General features: G+C 37.0%; 1 protein-coding gene across 1 annotated transcript in view; it reads right to left on the bottom strand.

Moving 5' to 3' along the window:
• DAPK1 (death associated protein kinase 1) overlaps positions 1-18,311 on the bottom strand; it is a 96,981-nt gene that overhangs the window by 16,275 nt on the left and 62,395 nt on the right. Inside the window, exons 10-18 of the mRNA XM_026088454.1 lie at positions 17,249-17,338; positions 15,759-15,851; positions 14,071-14,190; positions 12,799-12,897; positions 11,892-11,990; positions 10,574-10,672; positions 8,835-9,032; positions 7,591-7,788; positions 4,618-4,716 (exon numbers count right to left, since the gene is read on the bottom strand). Coding sequence (XP_025944239.1) covers positions 4,618-4,716; positions 7,591-7,788; positions 8,835-9,032; positions 10,574-10,672; positions 11,892-11,990; positions 12,799-12,897; positions 14,071-14,190; positions 15,759-15,851; positions 17,249-17,338 — 1,095 coding nt within the window. The remainder of the gene's footprint in view (positions 1-4,617; positions 4,717-7,590; positions 7,789-8,834; positions 9,033-10,573; positions 10,673-11,891; positions 11,991-12,798; positions 12,898-14,070; positions 14,191-15,758; positions 15,852-17,248; positions 17,339-18,311) is intronic.

Raw genomic sequence — 18,311 nt, 5'->3', positions numbered from 1 at the left:
AAAAAAAAAAAAAAGACAAAATACAGAACAGCAGCATTTAGTTTGAGAATTGGCATTTGGATGCCACTGTAACAAGATACTCTGAATTCAGAGGCTTAGAGCAATGTCAATATTCCCCCTCTGAATTCCTCTTCTTTTCTCACCAATCAATCAGTGGATGACAGCCATTTCTAGATACAACATGATAACCAGATCTAAAAGTTTAAACATTTCACAAAGTGGACATACACCACCCTATTCATTCACATGAAGAGCAGGTGAATTCTGTTTACTAACAGATAAAGAATGATGATGGCAAATCAGTCACTGGATCAAGGTTTTGAAAAAACATGAACAGTGTAAGGCTTGTGGTTTAAATTGTTTCAGCAAATTTAAGAGRAGAAGCAAAGCTGTCTTCAGCATTCTGCTCCTGACATTTAATTACCTGTGTTTCATATGTCAGCAGTTTAATATAAAAGCTGAAAGAAGAACTGCGTACTACTTTTATGACTACATTAATGCTATTGTGTTGTTTTATACTTTGGTAATAGATAACTAATTTATGAGTATTTTGCTTCTTTCACTCTCTCCTAGGTAAGAGCTTTCATGTGTTAAGAAAAAGTACTGAGAATTAAGACGCCTTTTTGAGTTTCTATCTATGATTTTACTATAGTTTTTCATCGGAAATCTACATTGTCTTAAGTAGTTTCTGGAGATAATGAAATAAATATCTTTTACAATGGAGCGTTCACCTACAGAAGCCCTTTTCAGTTTTCCATAAAAGTCATTATGTACTCCATAACTCCAAATAATTCAAACAGAACAGGAATAGAGCATTAGCAAGAAACAGCAAAAAACACAGGTGTGAATTGACTGAATTTGAACCATAATGTTGCCCTTAAATTTCTTCCATAGTTGAGCTAACTGCAACTTTACTGAAGATATGTTTGAATGCATTTTTAAAAATAATTTTCCTTAGAAAAGATGTAACAAAGCAGCAGCATCTTATCTTTTCAACTGATCCTATTCCTCCCAAATTCTACTTAACCCTGATTGCCTGTTGTACGAGGGGAAGAACAGTTCAGTGTTTGGGGGGCTAGGCTGTCATCAGGAAAACTTCATGCTCCTGATGTTTCCTGGGTTCCCAATCTTGGGCACATCTGGGGGAATCCAACAATCTTCAAATAAAGGGAAAACCTTGATCCCCTTCACGAGAATCCTTCTGGTGACCTGCACCAACCTTAGGTGTGGATTTTATCCAGATCCTCAAATCCCTGGTCTCCTTGCAAGTCCAAAAGCTGACTATTGTTTGGCCCTGCACTTTTCCAGAGCCCAGCATTTTATCCTTGCAACACATACTTGGAGACAGCCTGGCAAACTATAGCGTGAAGCACATATCCAACGAAAATCCCTGCAAATGCTTTTTCCCTTAGAATCAGAGCAAGTCCCACACCTTTTGTTGGGCACACTGGAATTGCAGTGGCATGTCCTGTGTAACTTGACATCCTTGCTTGTTGTGCCCAGTTGCTCCATGGGGGCTCCTTTTGCCTTCAAGCCTGGCTTTGGTTAAACAGCTGTACTGTGATATCAGACATTTAGCACAAGTACAGCTGTTTGGGCACAAACAGAAAGGAAAATCATCTGATGAGCATTTGGCCAAGAATGCAGATTAGAGTGGTTCAGTCAGAGCCTGACTAGTGAACATGGTTATGGAGAGATGGAGACGAGTGTTCCTGAAACTGGAAAAATGGTAACAGGAATGGTTTGCTTTGGTATAAGCCTAAGCAAATGGGAGCACAGGGCAAGCCTACTTTTAACAGGGATGGCACTCTCGGATCCCAGAGTTCACTCCCCCTTTCTAAGGGTTTCCTGAGCTCAAGACCAGCTCTCTGATGCAGTATATCTTGGTTCAAACGATTGTGAAGGAAGACTGGAAAAAATCCTCATTGAGAGCTTCCCCTCCACACCTTTTGCTCAATAGCTGCACTTAAGCTGAGGCACTCACCCTTGGTCCCCGTCTCAGTGACACTGCAGCTATGCTTGTGAGTGGCCATGTATCCCACTGACCCAGACCCTGACTTTCTGGGCTTGACCTCAAACCTGCCACATCACTATAGACTAGTCTGATGGTTGCTAGGCCCCTGACTGACCAGGTTATTCTCACCTGACCCAATCCTGACCTGATTTGCTGACTTGGGCTTGGACCTGCCTCATTGCTACGGACTCTTCTGATGACCTGGACTCTTGGCTGATGCTAGTTGCTGTCATCAGACCTGCTCTGCTCCCCTTGCTTGGGTGCTGTAGGACTGAGCCCTTGTTGGCGAAGGCACGTTCCCTGCTTGTCTTGTGGTTACTCTTGGTGCCCAGCTCAAATTCCCTGACAGAGCAGCCTGTCCTTGCTAAGGCATTGTTTCCTGACAGGCATTATTTTTGAAATCCATGATTGCTAGAGCATGGAGGAAAAAAGACAAGCAAAAAGGCCAGTGGATTAGCTGAAGGATACTCCAGAGCTACCAACACAGCAGCATGGACAGAAAGCACCAAATCCAGCAGACAGAATTGTAAGTCAAATCTACCTAAACAAAAGCATTTTGAGATGTTTAACTTGACAGATGCCAGCAATTTTTTTCATGTTTCCAAGAATATTTATCACCTGGTGATACATTTCATCTCAGTCACTAACTGGCTCCTTTTTTGTACATCAGACAGTCATGCACGCAAGAGTTGGTCCTGAATTTAACTGGCCATTTGCAGGCATCATTATTCAAAGGTTCTGAGCAATCTGACAGTTTTAAGCTCAGTAAAATGTTAGAAACTTCCATGATGAGGTGGCAATATGGTGCCAACTAGCACATGAGCACACAGGACTTTTTGAAGGATATTTAAAAACTGAAAATAATACACTTCAGGAGCAGGAGGCTTTCTAAAATCACTTAAGAATATGCATGCAATCAAATTCAAATTTAAACTAGTTCTAAAATGGGCTCTAACCTAGGGAGGGGGGAGAGAAATTACACTCCAGTCTAAAGTTATTTAACAATGCTGAAAAAGTTAACTCCTGAGAAATTCTGAGAGAAGAAAAAGGCAATTAATTCTACTGCAGTGGCTCAGAAAGAGCTGTTAATAAGACTTTTCAAAACAGTTTAACATTCACCTAGCAAACTAATGCAAAACTGAAATGTCATTAAAATCACCAAGTATGCTTGCTCACTCCCTCTCCTCCTCTTTCCTTCTTTCTACTACAACACTGCTGCAATAATGGACACTAACGTATAACTAGTCTGTTTCTCCTGCCAGATTTAGTATCACTACAATTTATTTTGCCATCTCCTTCCAACTGATATAAACTAAAGAGATAAAAAGTACTTTTATCTTGGAAGGAGAGGATCCACACAGGCAATTATATCAAAATAGCCGTCATGACATAAATAAACTGACACAGGTTTGCTCATGAATTCCCCCACAACCCTTTTGTTACATCTTATCTGTACAGTATTTAGTAGTGAAAATAGAAACACAGAATGGGACATACCAGAAAAAAAAGGTGAAGAAGGAAAAGCTATAAAACACCCCAGTAAGTCTGGTTTATGCACAATTCATTACTTATTAATAGGGGATATGGCAATTTACAATCCAGTAGTTTTCAGAATGTCATTTATAGATGCTAAACTTGTTCAAGCCACAATTCCAAGTTCAGTGGTTTTAATGACTGCTTTTTAAAGGTTTTCCTCGACATACGAGATACATGTTAAGAAGATAAAACAGTACATGATAAGAGGATAAAACAGAAGACAATAAAACTGGTTTAAGTTCTACCAAATGCAAAAAACAAATGAGACATCATTTTTCTCCTTTTTCCCTCCATTTCAGCAGTCTCAGGGATACTTTGCATGGAGAACAACTTTGGAAAACATGAACTCAGCTAAAACTAAATCACAATATGATTTCAATATAGAGAGAAATAGTTATTTCTGAGTAGGATACACTGGTTAGGGCAAGTAGCAATGTAAACTGATCCAACTCTTCTGCAAATAAAAGGTGGTTAGTTTGCTTAAAACACAGGTAATGGTGTCTATGATGCCTAGTTGACTTTCATCCCCCCATGCATACACCAGTTGGGAGGATGCTTCTCTCTCTTCTGATAATGAAAAATACCTGGAGGACACTGATCAGAAGCAGTGGCGCTGACTGATCTGACAGGAACAATTTGTTTTACAAGGACACTTGCATGCTAGGTCACTCATCCACTCACCCACATATCTCCACCATGAAAACCATCTTAAAAGCAAAAAAAATTTAATACATATACAAATGGTACATAATGTATTAAGATGGTGGCCTACCGGGCATACAGAAAACACAATGCTACAATTCATAGCTGAAGGAATTCTGTAGATGAAGTGGTAGCTGCACTGTATCTTAATTAGTTTCAAATTTAGTTTTAAGAAAGACACAGGTGGGCAACTGAGAATGCTTTTCAAGCTAGGGAAGTAGTATAGCCTAACTTTTTTTTTAATTTTCAAATTTAATTATATTAGATTGTTGTCCTTTTTTCTTTTCTAAGGGAGGAATTTTAAATTGTTTCCTACTGTCATACATAAAACAAGAAAGAAGCATAACAGTACCTGTCATACTTACAGAGGTTAAAGCTTCTACATTGGCACCAGTGAGACACAGGAACCGGACAACATCAAGAACGCCATTATTTGCTGCCAGATGTAGAGGTGTTCTTCCATACTAAGATAGGGAAAAGAACGTGTTATTACGGTAGTCAGAGAACCTCGCTCTAATTTTTATGAGTAATCAAACATATTATATAATTATACAACTTGATACACAATGAAGGTCTTGCAAAAACTTTAAGTAATTTGATTACAGCTTGAGCACAATGCCTTAAAGCTCAATTAGAAGCAAAGGATAGACTGACTATTTAAAAATGGGAAACAATTGTATGGCTAAGTCCCCCACAACTGTGGAAGAATTATAGTATGTGACTGCATGCGAGAATGTCTTTCTAATTCCCAGTAAACTGAATTCCATTTTGCTTAATTAAATATGAACTAGTTCAGCAACACTAAACCTTTTACCTTTAAAGCCCTGGATCCTATTTAAGCCAAGTATTACTTAATTTTAGGTATCTGCACTCTCCCTTTCCCCATCAAAAAAGGCAGAAGAGAAAGAGAAATATTAAGGAGAAGTTGCTTTGTCAACCTGAAGGAATTTGTTCTCTCAGTGACAGAAAAACGTCCAGGGAAAATAACATCAAAAGAGGAAGCTGCTGGAAGTATTGCTTTACCAGGTCTCGCTTTTTTTCCTGAGTCTCTCCACTGACATGAGGTTCTCATGGCATCGACTTCTGGTTTTTCACATTCCCATCCATCATTATAAATACCACTACCATATATTATCTGCTTGTAACTCTTCCTCTACCTGCTCATACTTTTTGCTGCTTTCAACACTCTTCCCCCTGTTCTAATCCTACATTCAGAAGTAAACTCACATGCTTACTTCACAAAAAAGTATTTGAAAGGAAAGCTAGCTTTCTATCAACTGGAAAACTTGAACTGAAAAGATGTTTGCTCCTCAAAAACCTACACTGTAACTCAAACGCATATGATGTTCTACTGCACACAGTCTGTGGAAGAAACAAACAGTACCTTCAACTAGTATTACCTTTATGCTGGGCAAAGCCAGATTTGAGAAGCAAGGATATACAGTCATTCTGGTAATTCACTCACATTTCAGGGCTCGCTGCTGAAGATGACAAGTGGAAATAAAGATCCTCTATTCATAAGACCCACGGTCGCTCTTTCAAATAAAGCATGCTCTGAAGTACCTTCTAGTATACTAGACTCTTAAAGGATTAACAGGACATAAACTTCAACCACAGCTTCTATACCTGTGGTACAATATTCACTGAACACTTGAAGACTGATGATTTTTTCCACAGTATGCTTGAGGTCAGGCCACTGATCCCTGCTCAGCATTCTCAGTTATGAAAAGAAGTGCCAGTCCAGTCTTAGGCTGCATTAACTCACCTTCCCCAAAATGTGTTCTCAACTGTGGATCTGGACTTAATTGCCCAATCAATCAGGTTTAAGCTCAGAAGCAGGACTGGGGAGCTCATTACGGTAAGATTTTTCAGTTGGCAGTTGATGATCTTAATTATTAAAAACAAAATTGATTGTACTGGACAACCTTTAAGCCAAAAGCCCCACAACCTTCCTTAGCTGACTGACGCAGAGAAGATTAGAGCTTTTGTAATAAATGAAAACATTAATTACTAATATGTTATTGCCAGAAGATGTATGTTTTCAGAAAAACAAGCTGCAATACTTGAAACAAACAAATCACAGAAAAACTCCTACAAATAACTCAAACTTTGTGGCATATAAAATTAACATTACAGCATCCTTCCAGATCAGAGAAAGTCATTCAAAGCTAAATATCAAGCCGTAACCCCACATAACAAGTCAGCAGAGTTTAATGGCTGATGTTAAAGCTATTCAAACCAGCAATAGGAAAATTTCCTGAAGCAGCTTATGATTTATTTAAAGATTCTTAGGAGGAAATTCAGAATGTTAAACCTGCAAAATAATACATTTAGTTTTCACATACCCTACAGCACTAGCACAACAAAGGAGGCCAACAAAGCATTTGTTTTAGAGACAGGCTATTAATTTCTCTCTTTGGAAAGTGATTACTAAAATTATGGACACTTTGCATTTTTAGCTGGCAGTAATCCAGACATGCACTGGAATCAAAATTTATAGAGGTACCTAATTTGCCAAATGTTTCTGTGATCATCACACCTAAGTGAAACAAAGAAAGCAACAGGGAAGTTCCCCAGAAGCATCTCATTTAGTCTACTGTCTTGAACTTCTCAAACTTTTACACTTAACATTTAAATTCTGAGATTTAATGTAACCTGCTGGCAACAACTGGTTTAATAAATAAATTCAAGCTATTTTATTTTAAGGTAAATGTTTGACTAGGATTTGTTTTAATAAACCAACTCAAGGCATGAAAACAAACCAGCCAAGATGATGTGTATTTTTGTAACTGGGAATAGAATCTGCAGTTGATTTAAATCACTTGTTAGATGAAGGTGCAGATTTTCTCACATCATTTGGAAGAATTCAAAGAAGTTTTTTTTTTTTTTTTTTAAATAAAAAGGCGCCAATCTTCAACTCGAAGTAAATTACTATTATTAAATCACTTCAAGTTAATGCTCGTTTAGGCCAGAAGAAATGCATTTCATCTGTTCTCCAGTGCCTAGCTGTAATCTGCATAAAGCAAAACCACACAACTAGAGAATCAGGCTGGCATATGCTTTAACATTAGAGTTGAATAACAAAGTATGCTGTGACAATTAATTCAGTTGGGCTCTTTCCTCACAGGTCTTTAATCATTTACTCAACTGAAACAAACCTATGTAAATTTACAAGGCGAGTTATTTAATTCTTTGCATTTGGCCACTTGAAGAGATAAAAAATAAAAGAAAGGAAAAAGAAAAAAAACACTTTACATATCAGAGAATTGGAAAAGGTCATCTATGCAATAGGTGAGCTATAATTAAACACAGTAGTTCAATACCCATATTCCATTTACCTTATTAGTGACATCCAAATTACAATTTGCTTCACAGAGTGCCATCACAATAGGAACATTCCCATCTTTGCAGGCCACATGCAGAGGAGTGTTGCCGTGTCTGTCTTGGAAATCTACAAAACATCCTTGACTGATAAGAGTTTTAACCACTTCCATTTGACATCTTCTTACAGCAAGGTGTAGGGCTATGTGCCCATCCTGAAATCACCAGACAACTTGTAAGTAAGATTTTAATAATGCAAAAAAATTGAAGCATTTTTCAGTCATGATCATTTCATGGCAATTGTGTGCATTTCCCTGACTCAAGAATCACAATGTTTTTTTCCTTTGAGAGTGAAGGCAGGGAGATGCACAATATCTGTCAAAACAAATCAACTATGGGATGAAAGCAGATTTATATGAAGCTACTGGGCTTTGCACTGGAATGAATGAAATGCAAATAAACATTCTGTGCTGATGACTTCCTTAGGGAGTGGGAGAGTGACCAACAGTAACCACCAGTCAAGTATCTTAAACCACTGTAGTGTTTACTGACAGAAGTTAGTGATGCAAAAGTCACACCATCTGCTTAGGGATCAATAGTTTTAGAGGCAGAGCTTTCTCCCTCTGTGGAACAGCTTAGAGTGACAGTGACCAGAAAAACAAATTTAATTTTTTAGGAGCAGAAGCATTTTTCTTGCTTTAGCAACTATTCAAATGTAATGGCAATTCCATCAGGAATAATGCTAGCTATAAGGACAAGCATAGCATAAGTATAAACAATAAAATGCAAAGATTATTCCTTGGGACCACATTCAGAATGACAAAAAATGGTTCTGAATCAACTGGAGTTATTTTTAAATAGTTGGAACGTAGATTACTGGTATTAGGTGTGATTTATCTGACACAATGGGTATCAAAGGCAAACAATTCATTTTTTCCCCTCTTAAGTTAATAGCTTGTTGGCAACTCCAGCACCCAGTGTTCCTGCTATTCTCTACAGAGATTGTGTTGCTCATAAAGTGTTATTAATAAGTTGATAATGCAACAGTAAAAACCCAATCATGGAAAAATAATCACTCATCAACTTTAAAGACTACTGGAGTCATCAATATCCTCCTTAGAACCACTCAGAAAACCCATGTCATAAAAATAATGATGGCTTGCAGCACTCGAATGAAGAAACTCAGAGCTACAGCTCTGTGACACCTGTGATCTCTGGACATAATTCCTAACTAAAAACAACTCATTCACCCATTACTAACCTTGTCTGTTGCATCAAGGTCAGCTCCGTGCTCTGCCAAGCATTCCACAATATCATGGTAACCCCTAGCAGATGCTGTTAGGAGAGGAGTCTCCCCTTCCTTGTTTTTAATGTTCACATTACAGTCTGCTTCACAAAGTGCTTTGGCAACAGAGTAGTAGCCGTGCCAAGCAGCACAATGCAGTGGTGTTTCTTCTTCCTATCAACACAGATTAGGAAAATACAAAACAGCTGAAGCCAAATGCTAGCAGAAACTATTCCCCAGCTCAACTTAGAAATACAGGAAGATATCAGGAAAGAAAAAAGACAGTCTATTAAAGTAAGCCCTATAAAAAGATGTGGTAATTTCTAATGCTGACATTCTCAAAGTGAGGATAATTCCTGTTGATATACTCAGTGACTGTGATAACTCACCAGATTTTCATCACTATCTTGATTCCAGGATTCCGTATTTCTAACCATAAAGCTATCTATGCACAATACCTGGCATGTTAGCAATACCAATTTTGATGTTTCTGTGCTGCTAAAGATAACTATTTATCTTGGTTCTTACTTGAAAAGGTATCCTCCTTCATAAGCAACTTCTACATCCTGTGCGCTGAGAGACTAATACAGTGTTTAAAATGGATCACTCACCAAGGGGATCTAAATCCCACTAGACTTGCAGATTGAGGCACATCACTGTTTACAATGTTCAAAGCACATCTAAATGATTTTTGAGTGTAGGCAGTGACTTAGGTACTTAGAAAACTGAGTCATCTACTGTCACATTAAGACAGGGCTTTGAAGCTGTGGGCATTTTGAATTAGTTCAAGTTCAGTTGTGACTGTTTGGTCTTTGAACCAAGGAAGCTTCAAAACATTCACCTTCAATCTTCCTGTGCTTCATAACAATTCTGTAGATCATCATTCAGGCACTCAAACGTTTTATAAAAATAAGGTATGGAAAACATTGCTTCTGTAGCTCAATGCAAAGCAGAGAGAATTTAAAAACAGAAAGAGTCATTCTGTTAAATTCTGAGCAATGGGGTACCTTTTTGTACTTGGCAAATATTGATGATGATGCTATTGATGCTGGTATCATCAAATGATTCTGCAAAAATCTGAGGAAAAAGTAATAGCCAAACAGCACCTTCTGGGGCCTTTTAACCTTCTGCTGCTTAAACAATATAAAGGTAGTCCTGCAGCACACAGCATTTTGAAAGGCTGGTGGAACTCAAAGAGACAATGGAATCTCAGTGAAATATGGGTTGAATGATTTTTTTTCTTTTTAAATTAATGTTCTTCCTTCCTGTTTTCCCATAAGAGTTTCCAGTTCAGAGCTGACAGGTAGGATTAATTTTTCTTCTTTATAGGAGCCCTCCTGCAAGTTCATCTTCCAAATGAGAGCTTTAATTTTAAGGAAACTCCATGACTCAAAAACAAGCTGAAGTCAAGGTAGTAACTAAGAAAAAGCATTAGCTGAATTCAGGATACACCACCCATACCTTCATGATGCACAGTTCTCTTCATTTTTAAGCTTTCATTTTCAGGAGAACCTGTGTTTTATAAGTACAGCTGTGGCAGTTTCATGCACCACTGTTTTTGAATAGTCTTCATCTATTAAAAGGTATAGAAACCTCCATAATTCTATTACTTCAAATTCAAACATGTGTGAGGCAGCAAGGCAAGACTAGAAGTTTCGACCACTAACGCTAAAGCTGTATTTGTTTAAGAAAAATAGAAAGTGGCTATAACTCACCTTATCTTGAAAGTTTGGATAGGACCCAATACTACAGAGAAACTGAACCACATCCACATGTCCATACCGAGCTGCAACATGGAGAGCTGTCTCTCCAGACTGCAAATATATAACAAGAACATTCCAGTGTAATTCATACATCACCCATAGATATACACCACCATGCACAGTCTGAATGCTTGTATGTGGCATGGGGGTCCAAATACCCCTCCTCTGTACCTGTATCCTCGTGTCCCAGCTGTGGTCAGCAGAGATCTCCAGCTAGCACACTGTTGTACACTACAAGTGTAACACCATCTGACAGGGAGTTTCTTCAAAGGCCTTCCTTTTTCAGGACTTATTTGTTCTGAATTTACTTTATTTGCTCAAGATCACAGCCCCAACACAATCTCTCAGCAATAAGAGGAGGCAGCTGGCCGAGGGAGCACACAGCGCATTCAATGAGGCACTGAAACAGAAGTCCTATTTCTATTCATACTATTTTTCCTCTCTTCATACCTACACACTTGGTCCAAGACTTTGGTATATCCTCGCATATTTTGGTCACTAAATGTAATTATTTACAACCTGATTAATGATTTTGTTCCAGTGATATGAAAAAGAGATGGTATTTTTATTAAAAGAGTAACCTCTTTTTTAATAGCCCAGTCAGGATAAATTGAACACTAATTTTGCTAATATGCCTTGCACTGATTCCCTGACCAACTACATTTCACAAGCATAACTGCCTCTACATTGGAGCTTTGGCCAGTATAAAAGTATTGCTAAGGTATACGATTCTAACAGCAACCAATTTCTAGTGCCAACGTTACTCAAGTAACACTGCTGAAGACAAGGTAAATGCTCATCAGCTATAAAGTGTTAAGCTTCATTATAGTCAACTTAATAACAGTCAAATTTACTTGTCAGACAAAAGTGATTTTCAATCAAGAGAAATGAAAAACAGAATCATGATTTTACCTTGCGTTCCAATGTGAAACCAGTCTTCATGAGAAAATTAATTTAAGTTCCTACTTTCCCACCTACCCACCATGTATTCACCACATTTATATGCATACTTGTTTAACATTTGTCAGAAAAATAATCAGTACATGCAGCTACTTAAAAGCTATGTTATCAGAGCCCTAAATGTCAGCTTATAAAACCACACTAAAAAAAGCTAGTCACGTTCTTGGGATTATGGCATAGTTGAAAAATCATTCCAGTGGCAAGACCTCTCTCTTTGCTAAGATGAAGCTACATACATATTAAAAAAACAAACAAACAAACAAACAAACACAAACCTATCTACATGAAAGATGGAAAGTTTTGTTCTTACCTTATCCTTGACATCCAAAGGACAATTATTCTCATTGAGAAATTTCAGCGTTTCTACATGACCATGTCGAGAAGCCCAGTAGATTGCATTAGATCCAGCCTGTCCAAAATGTTTGTTTACATAGGTCAAAAAATTTAGAATCCTAATTTTAGATTTTCATTGAGATATACATGCACATACATGTACACAGGTACATTGAACAGCTCAGATTCATCACAGTAAATGTGAGCTAGTCAAGCTACGGCTTATATCAGAATCTTGATCAACAACAACAACAAAAAACCCCTCTGTGCAAGGATAATTAACAGATCTTTACATCTTTACATCCTCTTCCTCCTTGCAAGGGCATTTTTGAGGAAAGAACAGTCACAGGATAAAAACGTTTATGTTACATATTTTACCATCTACTAGCTAGAGACGCAGACAGTGGTTCAAGTGATTTGCTTTAAATGAGCTCCAGATGATTATAATAGTTTTTCAAAAAATGCTTTTGCAAAGCATACCCTCTTGACACTTACGAATTTTAGTAACAATAGTCTATATCAATAAAATGTGCATTTATTATTCCATTCTGTACTAAATAAAGTTTACCAGTGTGTTTTAGGGCAATTACTAATTTAAATTAATCAAAGCAATTTTATAAGCAAGAACCACATTTTAAAGATCAGTATTGCTCAAATTCAGCTAATAAAGTGATCAAAATTGGAGGCTATGCAATAGCAACACCTGAAATTATTAAAAACTTGCTTTTGTCTTTTTGCTATGGAGGACACTGGATAACTTATGTAATAGACTACAACTCAGACGTTTTCATGTCCTGTACAACCTACTCTGATGTGTTTGTTCTCTGCTAACTGTACTGAAACTCAAGAACACTTATAGAATGGTGTCAAAGTAGAACCCTGACCTTATCTTGAACATCAATACGGGATCCACGCTTTAAAAGCAACTGAAGCATCTGAATATTTCCACAGCCAGCAGCGATTAATAGAGGAGGTGTTCCATGCTAGTAACAAAATATAAACAATTTTTGAGGCATTAAGGAAGAGGGCATGTTGTAGAGAAAATTATTTATCCCCTGGAGCAAAGAAGTTTATTGCACTCCAATTTTCTATACTTCTGGGATGAGGTCACATTTACATTTACTAACCAATATGCTACACATAAAAAACAAGTTTTTCAAGGCAGGAATACTTACATTAAACTCTCATTAGCTCAGTTTGACAAGGATGTTCCCCTCTACAGTTCCTTTACATGTGCATTTTAAGGCGGAGTACCTAGAGAACTGGTCACAATACCTCACAAACAAACCACTAGCAACTTACTAGAAAATTACACAGAATTGTAGCAGTAAAAGAAAAATCCACTGGTAACTTGAAAGGTTCAAGATCTCTTCACAGCAAAAGAATAAAGGCTTTAATTTTATAGCACTCTTCATCAGTATTTTTCAAAATACTTTATAATAAAGGTCAGTATAATCATTCCCTTTTCACAGAAAAGTGAAAAATGGAGCAGAGATGATATATCCAAGGTCAACCAGCAGAGCAAGCAACAGAACTTTAGTTTCCTGGTCTCAATTCTGACAACCAATTTAGTACAGCAGCAGCAAACTGAAATACTTTAGTAAGCAAAATCACTGCAGTTCTGAAACAGATGAACAGCACAGTCTAATATAATGTTGAGATAACCAGTTTCTGCAGAATGGGGCACCTTTTTTTGACAGTGCTTCACAAAGTCAACTTTGGCAGTATGATTATCCCCACACAGTTTTTAAAAGGCCTCTGAAAAAGAAGGAAGTAATACCAAAATGATAGTAATATTCAGCCATCCTTATCTGCCCTAAGAAACAACAACTGCAAAAAAGAAGCAAAGGCCAATATTTAATATAGTACAGCTCTTGAAAACAGATTTGATTGCTACTTTTCTTTTGGAATTGCATTTGTCAAGGCCTAGGCAAGAAAATGTTTTGGGCTCCATTTTCAGATAGTTTGAGAAGACTGAACGCAAAACACTTTAGTAAGATTTCCCCTGTAGGAAGACAGAATTATTTCCCATCCACTTGACTTTTTTTTTTTTTTCTTCATTTCAAGTGTTACATTTCTACTTTACAACTCCATTGCTCTGTTCAACAGGGTGAGAGATAGTCCCCCACCCACCTCAGCACAGATCCATACTTTACCTTGTTGGGTTGATTGACATCATAATTTGTCAGAGATCCCAGAAGGTGCTGTAATCCAGGAACATTGTCATCATTGATGGCATGAATAATAGCTTTCATCACAAATGAATCTTCCTCATCCTTGTAATTAAATGAGAAAGAAGAAAAATTATTAGCTTAAAAGAAAAAAAAAAAAATCCCTATCTCAACACCTGCCAAGACATGGAAAAAATTTAAAAAGTAAAATTTTCAGAGTCTTGTAGAACCTTTCAGCTGCAAAGATATAATCCTTCCTGAAAGTATATGGCTAAAATGTATGTGCTATTTGAAGATCCAGCCCTTTTCTAGTACAATGTTTCACTCTTCTTTACATATGAACCCATCATTTATTGCGTGAGATTCCAGACAGGGTTTTTCTTTATTAGGCATATATGTTTCTTCCTCCTAGGACTTTCAACCATTTGCATAAAACAAAACTGACTATGTTTATGTATGTGATAGGAACACTAAAAAAAAGGTACACAAATATAAAATGCAAGATCAAATTTTGAGTTATTCAGGGATATGCCACAGCAGAAGTACTTTGAACTTAACTGTCGCCTATACAAAAGGACCAGTTATGAACCTAGAACTTTAGTAATGGGCCTAAATACCTTTGCAGACATAACATTATTCTTCTTCCAAGCACTAAAATGTCAAAGAGCTGAAAGTCACAGAAGCCAATATTTGCGTCATTTCTCTCCCCTCTCCAGAGGCTACTGATTTTTTAGAATAATACTGGCATTAGGTTACAACAGGGATGTGAAATGCTGATTCAGTGTTAAAAGGCATAGTGACAATTGACAACCCAGAGTGCATGGCTGGGGGAGGACAGGGAGAACAAAGAGTGTGAAAGCAGAAAGATAAGAGGAGGAAAAGTGAAAATAAGAGGCTGGAGTTGCACAGAAAGGACAAAAGGAGGATATTACAGATAAAGGAATTTTTTTCAAAGCCTTTTTTAAGTTTGATCCTACTATTGCCCAGAAAAGATAAGCTTACCCAGCTCTAAATATATTAACATATATACTTGGATGATCACAGAGAATTTGTGAACCATGTAGTAAAACCTGAAGAGTAAGCTAATAAGAATGTTTTTGGATTTACAAGCATTTCTAATTACCAAGCACACAACTATTGCCCCTGACTACTTAAATCTAGTAGACAACATAACACCACAAACTGAGACCGGCCAACTCTTAAAATTTCCTCCTTTAATAACTGCTACCTCTGTTAATACTCTGAAACATTCTCTGTACCTAGGAGTGTGTCAAGTTCCCTGAATAATTTTGAATATTTTAAATTAAAAGAAAAAAACCCCCTACGTTATGCTACACAGTACCATGAAAAATTCAGTTTTTAACTTTTTCACATTATAATTACTACAGAACTAAGGCTCTGCATGAATCGAATTTCAAAACCAAGATAAATTAAATTCGGGTATTAGTTATCAGGCTCAATACAGTAATTAACGAAATTCTAAGGTTTGTATTATGCAGAAGATCAGATTATGGATAACAGACTTTTCTAGCTTAAAAACCTATTTCTTCTTATATAGAAAAATAATCAATTATACCCACTTACAATAATCCAATATTCATGTTAGAATCATTTCACAAGCTGTTAAGTTTCAGATGTATTAAAGCACTCTAACCATAGAAATATATACTTACCAGAGTATCGTCACTCCTAGCAACACTCATGTTACTTCTGGACAAGAAAGATCTTGATAATCTTTGGCACAAGGATATTAAGCGCACTGATTGCTTTTTAAAAATAAGAAGAGAAAAGCTATATGTAAAAAAAAAAAAAACCAAAACAAAATACTTGTGATAGGATGCTACTGCAGAGATTTTAAAGGAATACTGTCATATTACCCAACACAAACAAACAGGAGCATGATTTAAACCTTCCCCCTCATCTCCCTTTTATTCACCTTCAATTTCATCTGTATTTTTTAATGAAAACAGGCTATTTCTATACACTAGCACAGCTACATAATTTTTTTGGATCACTTCTCTTTCATAAAGATGTTCAAATCCATAGCAACATAAATTTGCATTACATCCTCTTCTCCAAGTCTGAAATTTGTTAAAAATACTTAAAAAGGGGGGATTTTAAAGTAAGTGCATACAGAAAACCTAAACCAAGCATAAGTTAGCTGACAGCATTCCTTTAAGTGCTATATTACAACAGCAGTTTAAGATATTCCTAGCGCTACCATCTTGTTTTAGGGCAGCAGACTAATTTTTAAAGTTTATAAACATAATTGATCTTCACCTAACACAAACATTAAGTTTTGGTGTAAATGTACTTTTTAGCTGGATATTTTGTGCTATTGCTCCATGACTTAAGAAAATCATCCTATTTCTTGGCTTTTGTGACAATGCATTTATCTCCTTTGCCAATAATACAGCCCTCTGTTGGCTCATGTTTCACTCTCCTCATGATAAACAGATTTCTCATACAATTGTCCTGTCCTTGCTTAGTTTCAGTGTGAATCCCCTAGTGTGCACACTAAAGAAGTGGAGATGTCTGTCTTGATGAACAGCTCCTTGCCCAGGCCCATGCTTTCAGCTAATGCCATGCACCATTTCTGGAAAGATTAAATGATGCCTTCCTCTAAACAGGTTTGCAGTCTCAGACTGAAAATCCTTTGCAGAAGAGATGGATTTTTTTTTCTTGTTCTATTGAATGGTTTACTGGAACAGTTAATTCTGTGAGGCCTGCTTAAGGGATGTTTGATTTACTCAGATTACTGTCACAAAAACATGTGCCTACATTTACAAATGCTTTCAGTCTGCAAACATTACCAAGACAGATGATGACAGCATACAACTAGATGCATAAAAAAAACAATCCACACACAAGCATTTGTACGCAACTCATAATGAAGAAGTTTTCTCCCTTAATACCATACTCAAGTACCTACTAATTTATTCCAAATTAACACAAAAATAGGTTCCTTCTTCCTTCTCCTTTACTCTGAAAGACACTGATCAGTGCCAAAATGTTTCCTCTACTCAATAAAGAGTCTGAGAGTTTGTATTTCCTTTAAATAAAAAAAGAGTGATCACAAATGTTTGTTTACGTCTCCCCAGACCAAGTAGTGCTATTGTAACTGTATGTTGCCATCATTTTGAAGACCTATTGAATGACTTACTTTCCATTTTCGTCGTGCTGCAAACTTTTTAAATTTCTCCATATTCACTGCAGATGCTTTTCTGCTAAGTGCTTGTTGGGTGTCTTTAGGCTATGGGCAAAAGTAAAAGAAGGTCATTGCAAAATATCCCACAATTACAACCACAACTTTCATAAAGCACCTTCCTGTCTCTAAGTCTTTCTGCCCTTCAGTGATGACTTCCATTTACATTATAATAATATTATCATACTGTCATAATAAAGTAATTGTAAGCACACCATTTTAACATGCACAGCTTAGTGGAGCATGCAGCCAGAATACCTTGAGAAAATACCCTGAAGAAAATCCATAACTGAGAATGTTGCATGCAACACTATTTTTTTTCTTTAGCTGTAGCTTACTGAATTTTGAAAGCTGTTGCAAAAAATTGTAATTGCATCCACTGTTCATTAGATATATGGCACGGAGATGGGAAAATGGAACTAAGTTTTGTGGATTCCCTTACTTCTAGCAGAGTGGTCTTGAGGATGACAATTTTATTTTCAGAGTTCAGGGTTAATATAATGAATTATTTTCCTTGCTGTTTGCCTTAGCAAAATATGAAGCTAATGAAATGAGACAGTGCTGTTGACTATCTCATTGTATGTTTTTGTTTCAAAGTGGCCTTTCAAAAAGGTTTCAAAAGGAAACTTAACACAACCCCCCCCCCAACAGTCAATAGAGCATTTGGCTTTGTCCTTAACTTCCCTCTCTGGCAGAGGTTTTGGCTATCATTACCTAGGCAAATCTTATCTTCCAGGAAAATATCCTGTCTGATTTTAGATGCTGTCCAAGTTATTACTAGTCTCAGTGTGATCAGTTGGACAGGTTGGTAATTTCTCTCTGCTGGGTCCAGACCCCACTCCCCCTGCCTCCAAAAGACCATCCCACCTATTTCTGCAGAAACCTCTAAGACCGTACCCTTTAATCTTTCTCAGACTAGTACCACGTACCAGTTTCCAGTAGAGTATATCAAATTTTGCATTACATGATCTGGGACTTGGAGTTTGGAAGGCCCTACAAACTCAGTTTGACAGAGATATTC

The sequence above is a fragment of the Apteryx rowi genome, unplaced genomic scaffold (genome assembly GCF_003343035.1).
Source record: "Apteryx rowi isolate R43461 unplaced genomic scaffold, aptRow1 scaffold_77, whole genome shotgun sequence".
Taxonomy (NCBI): Eukaryota; Metazoa; Chordata; class Aves; order Apterygiformes; family Apterygidae; genus Apteryx; species Apteryx rowi.
The sequence above is the reverse complement of the archived record's forward strand: the minus strand, read 5'-3'. Positions and strand labels throughout refer to the sequence as shown.